The 17,330-nt window shown below is 43.1% G+C and overlaps 2 protein-coding genes across 2 annotated transcripts; one reads left to right on the plus strand and one right to left on the minus strand.

The window, feature by feature from the left end:
• Positions 1-12,802: 12,802 nt before the first annotated feature.
• On the minus strand, positions 12,803-14,913 carry LOC109415583 (large ribosomal subunit protein uL3m). Its single transcript, XM_019689473.3, has 5 exons — positions 14,754-14,913; positions 14,607-14,688; positions 14,282-14,539; positions 13,350-13,645; positions 12,803-13,274 (listed from the first exon to the last, which is right to left on the minus strand). The coding sequence occupies exons 1-5, from the start codon at positions 14,810-14,812 to the stop codon at positions 12,848-12,850; spliced, it is 1,122 nt and encodes a 373-aa protein (XP_019545018.3). The 5' UTR covers positions 14,813-14,913; the 3' UTR covers positions 12,803-12,847.
• Positions 14,914-15,415: 502 nt separating this feature from the next.
• On the plus strand, positions 15,416-16,826 carry LOC109431455 (beta-lactamase-like protein 2 homolog). Its single transcript, XM_019707661.3, has 4 exons — positions 15,416-15,675; positions 15,747-15,913; positions 16,092-16,408; positions 16,476-16,826. Exons 1-4 carry the CDS (start codon positions 15,557-15,559, stop codon positions 16,731-16,733), a joined length of 861 nt encoding a protein of 286 aa, XP_019563206.3. The 5' UTR covers positions 15,416-15,556; the 3' UTR covers positions 16,734-16,826.
• The last annotated feature ends 504 nt before the right edge of the window (positions 16,827-17,330 follow it).

Below are 17,330 nucleotides of genomic sequence, written 5' to 3' on the forward strand. Positions count from 1 at the left end.
TTTCAATCATCTTTCATTTCGTTTCTTCATTCCACCTCACATACGCATTCTGACAGTTTTACAGCTGATTGTAGCCATTATAAAGGCAAAACTGTCCTATGTTAAAGTTTACAAAGTTTATGTTGTTGAAGGGCTGAAAATCTCGAGAATAAAGATAAAAATGATAGTTTCTGCAACTCGGCACTCTAATATTTTATTTTATACTTGCCGTTTTGGTAAAGTAAAGGCCTACTTTTCAGTACGATACCAAACAATTGCATTATGCTTCATAATGCAAATTATATCGGTTGCATTATGAATCACAATGCAATAGGACAGATCGGTGTAGTACTAGATTTGTAGTAATGAGCTGAATTTTAGTATGGTGAGAAGGTCAATTCTCCGTTTCTGCAATAAAATGGTGCAAAAAGCGTGGGTATTATGATTCCTTGCCTAATTTGATGCTGTTTGAGCAAAACTTTGGGCAACAGTGTTGTTGTTTTCTCCATTTCTTGCAACATAAACAACATAGTCATCCAAAGTTTTGCTCAAACAGCATCAAATTAGGCAAGGAATCATAATACCCACGCTTTTTGCACCATTTCATTGCAGAAACGGAGAATAGGAGGCAATCATTGAAGTACTAGATTGAAAGTAGTGAGCTGAATTTTAGTATGGTGAGATGATCAATTCTTCATTTCTGCAATGAAATGGAGCAAACAGCGTGGGTTATATGATTTCTTGACTAATTTGATGCTATTTGAGCAAAAGTTTGGGTAACTGTGATGTTGTATTATTTATTTCTTGCAACTTCAACAACACAGTTACCCAAACTTTTGCTCAAACAGCATAAAATTGGACATGAAATCATATAACCCACGCTGTTTGCTCCATTTCATTGCAGAAATAAAGAATTGATCATCTCACCATACTAAAATTCAGCTCACTACTTTCAATCTAGTACTCCACTGATTGCCTCCTATTGACCTTCTCACCATACTAAAATTCAGCTCATTACTACAAATCTAGTACTACACCGAACGTGCCCCATTGTTTGATTGACAACCTCAGCCTGACCTCAGTTTCCACGGCTAGAGCTTGAAAAACTGTGACGGTTATAGCACGACATGCTTGATGCCAAATTTTGTGTCTAGCACGGCAGAGCACGTGGCCGTTCCCATTTTTCATTGCACGGTTTTGACAATTTGCAGGTCATTCTGACAGTTCTGTATAAGTAAGACTGAGACGGCCATGATTTTTGTCCTTTTCCAGCTCACGCGTTATCTGTCAAAATGACCTGTGATCTGTCAAAAATTTCGTTCGTGCAATGAAAAATTCAACCACCGCGAAGCACGATTATATAGCGCATTTAGTTCACCACTGGACTATCGCACTAATTTTCACGAGTGCGAAAGCGCTAATAAAAGTGCGCGATTGCATCAAATCAACTCGGTGTCTTCAGAGCACTTGTATACCATAGATTGAAGAATTAGTGCGCCGAAGACATCATTCTGATTTGATGCAATCGCGCATTTGTATTTACGTTTTCGCACTATAGAAGTCGCAGTTCGCAGTCCAGTGGTGAACTAAATGCGTGCTTTGCGGACGACATGGACATTATCGCCATGTCGTCCGCAAAGCACACAAATTGACCGGATTTTGTGAAAATCGTTCCCCGGCTGTTGAGCCCGGCTCGTCGCATCACACCTTCCAGAGCGATGTTGAAGAGTAGACATGAGAGTTCGTCACCTTGTCGCAGTCCCCGGCGAGATACGAATGAACTGGATAGTTCACCCGAAACCCTTACGCAGTTTTGCACACCGTCCATCGTTGCTTTAATCAGTCTAGTCAGCTTCCCAGGAAAGCCGTTTTCGTCCATGATTCTCCATAGCTCTGCGCGGTCGATACTACCGTATGCCGCTTTGCAGTCGATGAACAAGTGGTACGTTGGGACCTGGTATTCACGGCATTTCTTGAGGATTTGCCTTACCGTACGGCTTGATAACTTCCCACGAACTCATTTGTTTTAGATGGCAGACGACGGAAGATGATCTGGGATAGCACTTTGTAGGCAGCATTCAAAATAGTGATCGCCCTGAAGTTCTCACATTTCAAATAGTCGCCTTTCTTGTGAAAGGGGCAGATTACCCCTTCCTCCCACTCCTCCAGGAGCTGTTCGGTTTCCCTCTCTCTCTCTTCTTGGCGTAACGTCCTCACTGGGACAAAGCCTGCTTCTCAGCTTAGTGTTCTAAGAGCACTTCCACAGTTTTTAACTGAGAGCTTCCTCTGCCAATGACCATTTTGCATGTGTATATCGTGTGGCAGGCAGTGCTGCAATTTTTCGACAGGCCTTTATGATAGCGATATTTTGCTTTTTTCATTTTCTCTGTTTTGGTTTTCCTGTCAAAGTTGCTTTCCGATCAGCAACACGGGAGCGAAATGAAATAGGTACTCACACTCGCACGCAGCGTGCTGAAAGCGAGAGCTGACAGGGCCAAATTTCCATTCAATTTTCTGTAGTTGAGTGTTTTCACCCGTGCTAACGGGCACTCACTCTCACAAGCCACCGTTTGAGACGAATGGCCTTTCAGGTGAATATAGAACGAAGCCACACCTTGAATTTTCGAAAGCACAAATCTGAGGAACCAAACATCGCACCAATCTGAAAAGTTGATCGATTGGTAAACCGCTGGTGGTGACCAATCGATCAACTTTTCAGCATAGTGTGATACTTGGTTCTTCATATTTGTGCTTTTGAAAATTCAAGATGTGGCTTCGTTCTATATTCACCTTCAGCATGAGTAGTGTGTGGATGATTGGGAATTGATCTTGTTGGGTCGCTCACGAATGGAGCTCTCGGACTCTGTCAGTTCTCACATCGAGGAACTGAAAACGACCGCCGCAGTTGTGGGATACCCTATTATCAGAAAGAGCATACCATAACACACACCCCTTGGTTTACTGTCAATTGACGTTAATCTAGTCACACACACTACCAGAATGAGCTCCGCCAACGTGTGCGCGCCGAGCATCAGCTCGGCCTCTTTCTTCAGTGGACCATCGACCCGGCTAGACGTGTTCTGCAGCATAATGGAGTTTAGTAGGTATTTCCATGTTGGGCAATCCTTTACGGAAATATTAGCAAATTCCACAATGGCGATACTGCCAGGTTAGTTGCAAATCAGCTAACAATAAAAGCGAACGGAAGAACCGTAGGGATTGTTCAACATGTCGAGGTAAAAAAAAACATAAGTTGAAGTGAAAAAAAAAACGCGTTGCCCGCGAAGCGTGGAAAAGTCGGCGCATTGTTCTCTGCGGTGATAGTGTAGTTGCTCGTTTCTTTAGTGTCATTTGTGCAGAAATGAAATCGATGAAATCAGTTTGACACCCGCGTTAAATTACCTCTGCGTTGTTTTCTTTGCGATTTCAATTGGCGTAAATGTCTCTGGCGAAGACGATGAAGAGTTTATTTGTTTTCGTGGAAGCAAAAATAGATGATGCTCAACTTGTGATTAGTTCGGTAGAGACAGTTTTTTGCACTTTTTGCCCTGCCACGATGGAGTTGGAATTACAGTTTGAGTTTTTTCTTGCGAGTGTGCTGTTTCACGTTAATTTTAAAACTTCACTTTCACGAGATGGGATACTCGGTGAATTGGTTTGGATGGACCCACGAGACGGGACTCTCGGTGGAATAGGAGGAAATACCACGGAACGGGACGTTCAGTGGAGGTTTTTGCTACACGAGTTGGTACACTCTGTGAAACATCTGGATCACGAGAATCTGCCACGAGTCGGGATGCTCGGTGGAGATTTTGTGCATCATACACGAGATGGGACGCTCGATGAATACAACAAATCAGCCGCGTGGCGGGATGCACAGCGGATGTTTAGGAGCGTCTGTTTTAGATTGCTTGGATTGCTTTCAATTATTAAATGTACCACGAGACGGGACGCTCAGCGAGGTACAACAAGAAAATGCCACGAGATGGAGTGCTCGGGGGTCTCCAGTTAGCCTAGTGGTTAAGGCTATGGATCGCCAATCCGGAGACGGCGGGTTCGATTCCCGTTCCGGTCGGGAAAATTTTCTCGATTCCCTGGGCATAGAGTATCATTGTACTTGCCACACAATATACAAATTCATGCAATGGCAGGCAAAGAAAGTCCTTCAATTAATAACTGTGGAAGTGCTCAAAGAACACTAAGTTGAAGCGAGGCAGGCCAAGTCCCAGTGGGGACGTAGAGCCACAAAGAAGAAGAAGAAGATGAAGTGCTTGATGGAAACTAATGGTGGCAAACAGAATCGGCCATGTTTCGGGGGGATTTAATGAACCCGAAGTTGGTTATAATGAATTAATATCATGGGCGGAAAATTGACAAAAAAATGTTCCGTAGTCAATACACAAATGAAGGAAAGACGTTTGAACGTTGAATACAAATGAATGGTTTCATTCGTCAAGTACCAGAACCAAAGAACATGCAGCTCGATTATTTACTACTTTCAGCAATTAGAGCCCATATACCCGCCGCGGTAAGCGGGTGAGTTCTCAGCTTGATAATGCTGAGGGTGACGATTCGAGGTCCGTCCAGAAACTTAGTAATGGAAATATCCTTGACTTTCTTGGGTACAGAGTGTCTTCATACCTACCACATGATGACATGAAAAATGATCGTTGGCCGAGAAACTTAATGCACTGTGAAAGTGTTCATGGAACGCTTAATTGTGAAGCAGGTTTTGTCCCAGCGGGAATGTTGTGCCAAGAAGGGAGAAAGAATGACCACCTAGAGATGTCGCACATGTAAGACGGCAGAAACGGATAGGGAGTCATATTCTGCGTATAGTCGTTGTTCCTAGCCATGTGTTGACAAATTTAGTTGATCAGGTTTGTATAGATTTATCTGTGATGGTCCGTGTTAAGATGAGGCACAATATCACAAACAAAAGGAAGTGAATCTTAACTGACGCCGAATGGTGTTGGTTGATCAGTAGGAAGAAGGCGGAAGTTTATTGAAATTTTGAGTGTGAGTCTGGCTCTAGTGAATTCTAACGCGATGAAGTTCAAGTGTGCATGGAGCAATATCAATGACCCATTATCTTCTATAAGATTTGCAGCAATTTATTCTTCGTTGACAAGTCACACCATCCAAATAAAAATACATTAACACCGTCTTCACCCTAAAGGAATTTTACCTATAATCTTGATCCATTCTGGGCATTACTAGAGTTTAGTTCATGATAATATTGGCTATTTGTTATAAGTGTCGAATTGAGATGAACAGCAATAAATTGAAATGCAAAGCAGTTGATGCTTTTTCCACAAGAGCAAAGCTTAAGTTTGAGCATATTTTCAAAGAATAAGGATTTTAACTGTATATTTTGGTCAAACCTCATTTGATTTCCATTGTTTATGATGGCAAAGATGATTTGCATTTGATAAATGAAATTATGATAGATTACCGAGTGTTATATAGTTCGTTGGAATATGTACAACAACGCCCCCCCCCCCCCTTCAATAGAGAATTAATAATCCAACCTGAGAATTACGACTACCGCTTTTCAGGACCTTTTCTTCGTTATTAACACTAGTCGTGCCTTGAGGTCATTATGACGGGCACATTGAGCGTGAACTACGTCGGCCGAGTGAGCTTTAGCCAATGCACGAAGAAGGTTAAAAACAGTCATACATGGCGACTCGGAAGTTATGATGACTTCGGGGTCTCAATTGAAGATCCGCCATCGTCCGAACCCGGACGATGTCCCCAGGCCGTTGACAATTATCGTTAAGGAGGAGTTCCTCTCTCGGCCGTCAAAGGTGGTCATGCTACGGCCGATCGATTGTGTCTATGAGGGGAGAAGCCTGTGAACCGAACATCTACCACGAACGTCAACTGACCGAGTATCGGCACAAATCAGCGACCCCGCCAATAAACCAATCCCGAGCTGTCCCGACGGCAAGATTCCGGCCACAAGGTAGTGCAGGAACACCCGTGTGAGCCAAAGCGATGGAGAAAGGGATACAACAGTACCTTGGTCAAGGTCTAATTGAAAGCTTCGTTCATGCGTCACATAAAATGTCAAACGCACAGTTAGTTTCGAAAATCGAAATGCGTATTCACGATCTTTGTCATAATATATTTGTGCTCACTGAAAAAAAAAAGCCTTCATTAATTGTATGTGTCTGGTACATAGATATTCGTAATGGGGGGTCCATATGCTTTCCATTAGTGTTACTCATATGAGTGTTAAGTCAAACTTGTATTGCGGAGTTTTAGTGTCATGGAAAGCACTTATTATCACCATCACGGTGTTGTTATTATAGCAAGCAAATAAAAATTGAATCGCCAGTTGTAGATGTAAACTCAAATTTAAACGCTGAGTTCAAGTAAATGTTTTAACATTTTATACGTCTTAATGGGCTAAATGCAGATCAGAAAGTATAATATATTTCTTGGCATATCTTGACGCGTGTGAAATTTCAAGAAGTTAATTTTTCTTTGATCGCAGTACGCAGATGTTAAGAAATGACAATTCAAATGGCAGTCACTGTAGAAAGTTTCTGCCAGAAATCGGTCAAGAACTTTCTTGAGCGATTCTTTTTGGGATTTTTTTTAACGAATCGTGCATCACAATACTCATTGGTAAGGTTTAATAAATCATAATGATTTTGTAATGGGCTAGTGAGTTAAGTATAAGTCAAATTTGTCGTAGAATGGAAGTGATGAGCATTCAAGTATGAACGTTGTAGACATATTAGAAAAATGTTGCAAAAGTTGTAAAGTGCAGATAGTATAACAATGAATTATATATTACTATGTTGAAACGAACTAAGTTTGTTGTGCTGTGTTCCTGGTTGGAACTAGGATAACAGCAGCTGCTGATGGAATATCTGTCGGAAGGTCAATAGGTAATAAAAAAATAATAAGAGGCAAAGTGCATACTGAATACAAGACTTATGAATATTCAGTATGTTGCTAAACTTTGACCATTGTCGTTTCGTTTAAAGCTGAAGCAGAAGTTGATATTTAAAATGTTTTCAAGTTCAGTTGAAAAGCGCTCATGTTAAGAATACCACACAGGTTTGCGGGGATTCGTTTTTTTAGAGAAGGAGTGGGATGTGGGATACCCTATTATCAGAAAGAGCATACCATAACACACACCCCTTGGTTTACTGTCAATTGACGTTAATCTAGTCACACACACTACCAGAATGAGCTCCGCCAACGTGTGCGCGCCGAGCATCAGCTCGGCCTCTTTCTTCAGTGGACCATCGACCCGGCTAGACGTGTTCTGCAGCATAATGGAGTTTAGTAGGTATTTCCATGTTGGGCAATCCTTTACGGAAATATTAGCAAATTCCACAGCAGTCATTCATTTTCGGCTGAAAAACAGGCACTGAGACTGATATTTTGCAGGACTGGTGGCAGGCACGAAGATACTCTATGCCCAGGAAGTCAAGGAAATTTCCTTTACGAAAAGATCCTGGACCGACCGGGAATCGAACCCGTCACCCTCAGCATGGTCATGCTGAATACCCGTGCGTTTACCGCCTCGGCTATATGGGCCCCGTTCGGCTTCCCAGATCCTGAATATCAGCCGATGCAGACAGGTGGCCAACTTTTCTGGGCCCATCTTGATGAGTTCAGCTGCGATACCATCCATACCAGCTGCTTTGTTAGTTTTGAGCTGGTGAATGGCATCCTTAACTTCCCTCAGCGTGGGAGTTGGTTCATTTCCGTCTCCGCTGCACTGGCGTCGTCGTTTCTTCCGTTGCCGTGGGCTCCCGGGCCCTACGTTTTCCACGCCGTTCAGGTGCTGATCGAAGTGCTGCTTCCATTTTTCGATCACCTCACTTCCGTCCGTCAAGAGGCCTCCGTCTTTATCCCTGCATATTTCGGCTCGCGGCACGAAGCCGTTGCGGGATGCGTTGAGCTTCTGATAGAACTTCCGTGTTTCTTGGGAACGGCACAGCAGTTCAATTTCTTTACACTCCGCTTTTTTCAGGCGGCGCTTTTTCTCCCGAAAGAGGCGGGTCTGCTGTTTCCGCTTCTGTTTGTAACGTTCCACGTTCTGTCGGGTCCCTTGCTGCAGCATTACCGCCCTCGCTGCGTTCTTAACCTCCAAAACCGTTCTGCACTCTTCGTCGAACCATTCGTTCCGTCGATTCCGTTCCACGTATCCGATGGTGCTCTCGGCTGCGTCGTTGATGGCTGCTTTCACTGTACTCCAGCAGTCCTCTAGAGGGGCCTCATCGAGCTCGCCCTCGTCTAGCAACGCGGCTTTGAGATTCTGCGCGTATGCTGAGGTGACATCCGGTTGCTTCAGTCGCTCTAGGTTGTACCGTGGCGGTCGCCGGTACCGTACATTGTTGATGACGGAGAGTTTTGGGCGCAGTTTGACCATCACCAAATAGTGGTCGGAGTCGATGTTGGCGCCACGATAGGTCCTGACGTCGATAATGTCGGAGAAGTGCCGTCCGTCAATCAGAACTTGGTCGATTTGAGATTCCGTCTGCTGTGGTTATCTCCAGGTGTAACGATAAGGGAGGCTGTGTTGGAAAAAGGTGCTACGTATGGCCATATTTTTGGAGGCGGCGAAATCAATGAGTCGTAGGCCGTTTTCGTTCGTTTGCTGGTGGGCGCTGAACTTACCAATCGTCGGTCTGAATTCCTCCTCCTGGCCTATCTGAGCGTTCAAATCTCCTATGATGATCTTGACGTCGTGGCTTGGGTAGCGATCGTACTCGCGTTCGAGCTGCACGTAAAATGCGTCCTTGACATCATCAGTACATCATGTGCACGTTTATTATGCTGAAGTTGAAGAATCGGTTCTTGATCCTCAACCTGCACATTCTTTCGTCGATCAGCCACCAACCGATCACTCGCCTCTGCATATCACCCATCACGATGAAAGGTATCGCGTGGAGGTAGGGATAGGAGTTGCTGGGCAGAGGCTAGTGGATCACAATGGGATCTGAATTGCGCAGCATACCCAGCCTTTACCGTGATCCGCTGGATAGATCAAGTGTTCGAATCGCAGACGAAGTTTTTATACCTCGTTTGTTACTTTGAATGTACTGAAGTAGGATCATCACATGGTACAAATGTCCCAAATGGAGGATAACGTGTTCCTCGGCTTTGCGAATGATTTTGATTTCATCGGCATCGATCGTAGGGCAGTGGAGGGAACTAGTACTCTTCTGAAGAGTGAAACAGCGAGGATAGACTTGACGATAAACTCGATGTAGACGAAGTACTACGAAGTGGTATTATTGCTGAGTTCGTGATTGATGAGGGTGTGTTTGAAAATGATCTTCTTCTTCTTCTTTATGGCTCGATGTTCGCATTGGAACTTGACCTGCCTCTCTTCAACTTAAGAGCACTTCCACAGTTATTATTGTTCGTGCAGCTGAAAATCGGAATTTATGACACGCGAAAATCGATGTTTCTCCTAAACCGTGTGTCGGACGTTCGTCGGGCACAATGCGCTGGATAGAGGGCCAGGTCCGCTGTCCAGCGCACTACGTCCGACGTTAGGTTTGACCTATAGATTTTGAGAAAATTCGACAGTCGGGTGTGAGGAAACTTCGGGTTTCAACCGCGACGACAATAATTAAAGGGCATTCTTTACCTGCCATTGCATGTACATTGCGTGAGAAGTACAATGATACATTATGCTCAGGAGTCGAGAAAATATTCCCGACCGGAACGGGAATCGAAATCGAACCCACCGTTTCCGGATTGGCGATCCATAGCCTTTAACACTAGACTAACTGGAGACCCCGCTTGAAATTGATGAAGAAGTTGTATTCTTGGAACACTTGTGACATCCCAAATAACCAAAAAGCATGCATTTATTCAGCGCTTTATGCACCTTCTAGAGGTCATTAAATGCTAATCTATGCGCCATAAGTGCTAATTAAACGGCTGTCAGATTTTAAACGGCATTTAAAATACTAATGTGGGGCAATAAGGCATAGCAGTTGTGCTGCTATGATACGACAGCAAGCAGATATAATGCAGTTTTAAAGCTGAAATACAGCTTTTTTTAAATGCCTATTGGTTACCTGGAATGTGGAGCGAAACACTTGTGACATGTGACAACAATGCGAAGCGAAAAGGCGTATTGAAGCTGCGAATTGGGCCTTTTATGGATTACGTATCCAGCTTTGGTCCCGTAACTTGCAAACACAAACGAAATTCGCTAAGTATAAGACGCTGGCGCTTCCGGTGCTACAGTCACGAGGCGCGTACGTTAAGGGGTTTAAACCGAAAAGCTTTTGGAGTTTGCTGCGGACAATTCTTCGGTGGGAATTTAAAAAAATGGTTTGTGCAGGTGCATGACTCACGAGTTGTATCAAGTGTGTACAAAGAATATTGTAACAGAAATAAAATACAGCCGACTTCAGTGGACTGGACACGTAACATGCATGTAGGAAGAAAGAATATCGAAAACAAAATTCGACAGGGAATAAAGTAGAGCTCAGCGATTGCGTGAACGTCCGCTGGGCGAAGAAAGTTGAAGAAGACCTGGGAACATAACACATTCAGGAAAACTGGAGGAACATCGCCCAAGACTAACGAAGATTGTGCTCTACTATACGCTCGGCGTTGAAGTGAAGTTGCTTCATAGAGAAACAGACGTAGCACTTAGAACACATTTCATTAAAAAACATCGTCACGAAACCGTAACCGCTAAACGTACTGTGGTTGGCCGGGCCATCACTAGGTGGCGGTAGTGAGCAAACGTCAAACAGGAGCAAAAACGATGCCAGCACCGCGACTGGTCAATCGACTAACTATCGAAAATTGCCAAATACTCAATTTCTCCTAATTAACTTTTCCACACTTATTCTGAGAAAAAAAAAACTTTATGCAACTTGCTCCATAAATAACTAATGCATTGTAATATTTCCAGTTTTTTTTTTTCAATTAACAGCCATTCGTGTTCAGGCTACCTATGACACATTCCACGCATTACGTTTTGCGCGAGAATCGAATTTTTGTTTCCAAAAAAGGTTATATTGCCAAATGCGTGCCAACCAGCATATCAAACGATCAGATTTGAATAGAAAACAAGATTTATGCTTCCTAACTGAGATGAGAATTGGACCTTTTTGAAATACAGCGTAACGGGACACCATCGCATAAAAATGACTACTTTTCACTGAACGCCAAGAAATTTGCTAGTTTTTCGCAACAGTTTTCGAAGTTTCCAGTACTATCGGAAGAGTACGTGCAGTATCTGTTTAAGTCAAATCGGTTGCAAATGTTTTAGCGTAATGGGGCACGTTCGGTGTAGTACTAGATTTGTAGTAATGAGCTGAATTTTAGTATGGTGAGAAGGTCAGTTATCTGCTTCTGCAATGAAATGGTACAAAAAGCGTGGGTATTATGATTCCTTGCCTAATTTGATGCTGTTTGAGCAAAACTTTGGATAACTATGTTGTTTATGTTGCAAGAAATAGAGAAAATAACAACACTGTTGCCCAAAGTTTTGCTCAAACAGCATCAAATTAGGTAAGGAATCATAATATCCACGCATTTCGCCCGGCTAACTCAGTCGGTAGAGCATGAGACTCTTAATCTCAGGGTCGTGGGTTCGTGCCCCACGTTGGGCGCCAATGTAACGAATAGTACATTAGAACCTTATAAATGCAGCATTCTCTTTTGCGTATTGGCCCCACGTTGGGCGCCAATGTAACAGATAAAAGTTTTGCGGAACACTACAAATGCATTGTGCTCCCGATGGGTATCACAATGTAGACAGCCGCAAACAGAACCCTACAAATGTGCATTTTATTTTCTTTGTCAGGCCCACTTCGGGAACTAGATACGAAAAATGAAACATTACAAATGCACAAAACACAAACATGCAAAACATAACATAAATTATGCCCAGTTATTTAAACACATAACGAAGTCCAATCCCAGGATGACGAGGTTTCACTATTGCTCTTGGTCCAACAGTCATCCTAGAATTGTATTTTGTTTGGCAGTTCGCCTTTTACTTTGCAGCATTTGTTGCTGCATTCATAACTTGTTTTGGTCTAGGAATTTCTACTCCTAAGGGGGCATCCTCATTTGGGCAACAACAACACAAGACCGTCTACAAGTTGATGTCCGTCTTAGGGGACGGCTTGCGTGTTTTGTACTGGTTCGCTTCTGAAATGTTTGAAGCGCTACAAATGCACATTAAATTTCAAGGACAGATTTACAAACCTTAGTATAACATACAAAATAAACTGACAAAATATTCAAATAATTTACAAACGTAACACTGTGTTGCTGAAGTTGCAAGAAATGGAGAATGCAATAACACAATTCCCTAAAGTTTTATTCAAACAGCATTAAAGTAGGCTAGAAATTATAATATCCACGCTTTTTGTGCCATTTCATTGCAGAAACGGAGAATTTACTTTCTCACCATACAACAATTTAGCTCATTACTGCAAATCTAGTACTTCACTGAACGTGCCCATTACCATAAGTAAACTGTATATTCAATATAGCACATTTGGCGCTGCCCATAAACTTCGTAGGCTCAATTTTGGTCATCTCAGACCCCCCCCACCCTCCCCACCGTTTTTAAATTTGTATGGACCGTCGACTTTAGCCAGACCCCATCCCCCATTCGAGTCTACGTAGTTTATGGACAGGCCCTTTCTATCGACTGATTTGAGAACATTTATCCTAGAATCATAATCAAAGAAAAAGAATAAGTAATGCGCTAACGGCATTGGCGCATCCTACCCCGGGTAACCCTACGCATTACAATGCCTTCCTTGAAAAATGATGTTTTCTCTAATCAATTTAATACTTCTTCCCATGCATTAATACATACTTATTCAACAAATGTTTTATTCGCTATCAATTACTCCTCCTTAAAAGTTATCGAACCACTCTTAAAGTTATGAATGTCCTCATGCCAAATGTCCTCATCGGAATATTGGTCGTTCTCGGACTCAAACTGCGTCGGGAAAGCGGGAGCTTCTTTGTACTTACGCAGAGGCAGAATCGTATCGTAGATGTACACCAACCCATTGGTATCTCCGGCAATGTTGCTTCCCTGGACCCACATTACGTTGTACTTGGTGTTGATCCGCCAGATTTTCAACCCCCGCAAATTGCGCCACCGGTTGCCCATGTGGCCGGGCAGTTTGGTTCCCGGCCAGACACGGGCCTTCTCTCCACCGGCACCGATGTTACCGGGCCTGCGGTGAGTTTTCGTCACACCATGCGACGCAGGCATTCCCTTGAAGCCGTGCCGTTTCACAACTCCTTGGAAACCATGGTCAACACTGAAAATGTTTCAAGTTGCATAAGGTGGTCGCCTAATATATTACATATATGTATATCCAGCATTGTTTACTTACGTTTTTCCTCGAACGTCCACAACGTCGCCAACCCTGAAATGGGTTACGTTGAGGGGTGTTCCTGGCAATAGTTGCGCTTCCGGCGATATGATGAACCGACAAAGATGCTGCTTCGGCAGGACTCCCGAGTCCTTGAACAGACCGCAGTATTCTTTGGTGAATATCGATGGATCTTGGCTTTGAGCGCCGACAAGCAAGCAACCGTAGGGGTTCTTCCAGTTTTTCTTCTGTCTGGGTTCCAGGGGAGGATTGAATTCAGCCGGGGGTATGTACTTGACTACGTGATTGTCAATCACCTTAAAGCATGAAAATAGAAATTAGAATGGTGTTAACATGTTGTTAGAATGAGAGAGCTTGTATTATAATAGCTGAAGCGGTTTTCACGCGGATATCGAGTAAACTCGCAATGTGGGCGCGAATTTCGGATTCCGTTCGGTCCGGGGTTTACTCGCAATTCTTGACTTCAAGACATCTGTAAAAAATATGGTCTGGTACGTTTGACACAAAAGACATTTGGCGCAAAACACTTGACTTGAGTGAACGCTTCCCAGACTTGTTTTATCACAGTGAACTGCTGTCTAGAAACATGAGCCATGGTCTCCCGGTGGAATTTTACCGGTAGAAGCAGATTTGAGCGGGAAATTTGAGAATAATTGCTAGGGGTCCACTATAGGCTAAGGGTCCCCTACGACATCTACTAGCAAGTGCTGAATTCGAACCCGGCACTTTCGCTTGAATTCAAATATTGTCGTAGCGGGTAAAATCCGAAGTTTTCCCACACGCGATATTAATGTTTCTCCAAATCCACACGTAAAACCTAACGTCGGACGTAGTGCGCTGGACTATGCCAAACGTGTACGTCCGCCACACGATTTAGAAGAAAAGTCAAAACTCCGACTTTCAACTGGACGGATAATATTTGAGACATTTACCTGCAGCAGAGTGGTCCTGATCTTGGTACCATCCTTTTTCCACAACGGATACTGGCCGATCTTCCGGGCAATCACTCCTGTTCTTTTCAAGCCCGGTCGCCACTGAACGGCGGGAAGTTCTTCCGTCCGAATCAGCGACTGCTGTTGAGACTGGTCAAACGTAAGCACTCCCTTGATGAGCGCCGGCGGTCCAAATTTCGTGTGGAGGACTTCCTTCACAAAGGAGGTATTTTCCGGCGTGAGCATCTCATCGTGAACCTGAAAGGTAGGGGGTGTATGATTTTCACTTGGGATCAGAGATTCAGATCAACATTGATATACTCACCGTTCGTTCTTTTCTGACGAACCAAATCGGGTTTCGTAACCGCGGTCGATTGAGATAGTTTTTGTTGCGTGTTTGGTTCAAGCTGGAAAAATGTGAATCCATTTTAGGCAAGAATATTCGTTAAATAAGGCTATCTATTTTGCTTACCTGGTTAGTAGCGTAGTCTGCCGGAAGAGACGCCCAGTTAGAAGGCCGGAACACAACATTTTTCAGTGGAAATGCTAGAAAATAGAACTTAATTTTCTTGTGTCATCAACATGCGGCTTCGGCAGCAGTACGACAGCGATCGGGTGGGAAAGCAAAACAAGAATCCAATTGATTTGACATTTAGTGATGCACGATAATTTTATATGACCACCAAGTTGGGTAAACTACTACACTATGAATAGGTTTTTTATTGTAATGCATTGAATTAAAAAATAATCACGAACAATATCATTAAAATAGCTCATTAAAACAAAACAGATGTTCAAAAAAATGTTTAGTTTCTATTACCATATATCTTTTTTTTATAATTTGCCTTATAGTCCATTTACTTTTACGAATTAAAAATTTGAATGAAGGTGGCGTACTGACAGGTGAAAAGTATAATATATAATATAAGATTAAATCTTATATTATAGATTAACTTAATGAAATTGTTGGAGTTTTGTGAAATTGCTTGCAAACATCGACTTGCTCGTTTTCGATATAATTTTCAACGAGTTTAGGTGATTTTTAGATAAGTGTGCTACCACCACCCACTCTCACTCAGCACCCAGATAAACAAATAAGTGAAGCACGCCGCATATTCTTATTAGAATCATCTGTTATCAGTTTGCTGCGAAGCATCCTCGTAGATTCACGAATCTTTCGTAACAAGGCTCTTCCAGATTGTGAAATACTTGTCGTGTCCGTGTGTAGTTATCAAACTTTTAAACCAGTTTGTCAAGCCTACACTCGCTACCAGTATGGCAACCATAGCCCCAATTACGAAGATTTCTCCCAGGTTGATTCGCGTTCTGGGCTGTAATCCGGGACCTATGACCCTGCAGGGTACCAACACCTACATCATCGGCACCGGAAAACGGTAAGCGATAAAAGCATAATTCGAATCTACATGACATGCACAATTTTACACATTGAATATGCTTTCTGTAGACGCATTCTTTTGGACGCCAGCGACGAGAATGTCCCCGAATACATTGGACACCTGAAGAAGGTGATATCCGATGAGCGCATTTTGATAAATGATATCATCGTGTCCCATTGGCACCACGATCACATCGGAGGTGTGGATGAGGTTCTAGATGTAATCGAGAATAAAGGTAGGCGTTCAACAATTAGATAAAGGCATGACGGTATACAAATCTCACATTGGTATCTTTTAAGAGATACCTACTAGGTAATAACATGAATATTTTTTCCCGCGTTATCCTTGACCCGATAAAAAGTGTAAACTAACTGGTTATCGTTTTCAATAAAAATTACAATTACAATTTATAGATTCTTGTAAGGTTTGGAAGTATCCCAGATCGGATGCCCCAGAAACGACCTTACGAAATGCAAACATTCACCATCTAGAGCATGGGCAAAAGTTCAGTATCGAAGGAGCTACACTGGAAGTGATTCACACCCCTGGCCATACCACGGATCATGTTGTACTGGTATTGCATGAAGACAACTCGCTCTTCAGCGCGGACTGTATCCTAGGCGAAGGAACCACGGTCTTCGAGGATCTGTACGAGTACATGAAGAGCTTGCAAGTGATTCAGGATGCGAAACCGTCGGTCATCTATCCTGGTCATGGAAACATTATTCTGGTGAGTTCACTCATTAGGCGTCATCAACTAGTTATACTAGTTGTAACTCACTAATCACCCTTTCTAGGATCCGGTGGAGCGCATCGCCCAGTACATCAGTCATCGCAACCAGCGAGAGGCGCAAATCATGGCGGTATTTCAGCAACAGCCCACCACTTTGTTCGATGAGATGGACCTCGTTAGGGAGATCTACAAGGACACCCCGGAACACCTGTGGAAAGCAGCGGCCTACAATGTTAGCCATCATTTGCAAAAGTTGCACAAGGAAAAGAGAATCAGCCTCGATGGAGACCGATGGAAGCTGGTGCCGCAGGCGTCGCTTTAATGTTGAGTTGTCTTCAACTAATTAAGAGGGTGATGGATTGATATTTGTAGGAAGTAGGTAACTGAATGATAGGAAATAAAAATTTAAAATTGACATTTCGGGGATTCACTGAACAGCGTAGACTGATTATATTTTTTTATCTGTATTAACGAGATTCTTAGCACTTGGCTAGTTCATCTCGGGACCCACGCTTTACTTCCCTTCCGAAGGAAGAACTCACATTTTTATTGTGAGTTTGTTGGTAGTGGGAATCGATCCCAGGTCCTCGGCGTGATAGTAACGTGCTTTAACCATCACACCAGGTCCGCTCCACTAGATTATTATAATAGTTATTTATGCTTGTCCGTATCATAAATTTGACAGTCCTCAGTTAAGCTGCTAGTACACAGGGTCAAATATTTGTACAAAAAGAAACCAATGCTCAAACATCTTGTTTGACTCGATCGAATTTTCATTACAGGGCTGTTACAAAAATGTCAATTTGAAAACCGCAAAATCCGCGCCAAGCTTTTTGAAATCCGCGCCGAGTTCATCAAATCCGCGCCAGTGCAAAAACATATGATTTTGTTGTCTCAAACTCATAAAAAGCCAGATTTT

This window comes from Aedes albopictus, chromosome 1 (genome assembly GCF_035046485.1).
Source record: "Aedes albopictus strain Foshan chromosome 1, AalbF5, whole genome shotgun sequence".
In the NCBI taxonomy this organism is placed as follows: Eukaryota; Metazoa; Arthropoda; class Insecta; order Diptera; family Culicidae; genus Aedes; species Aedes albopictus.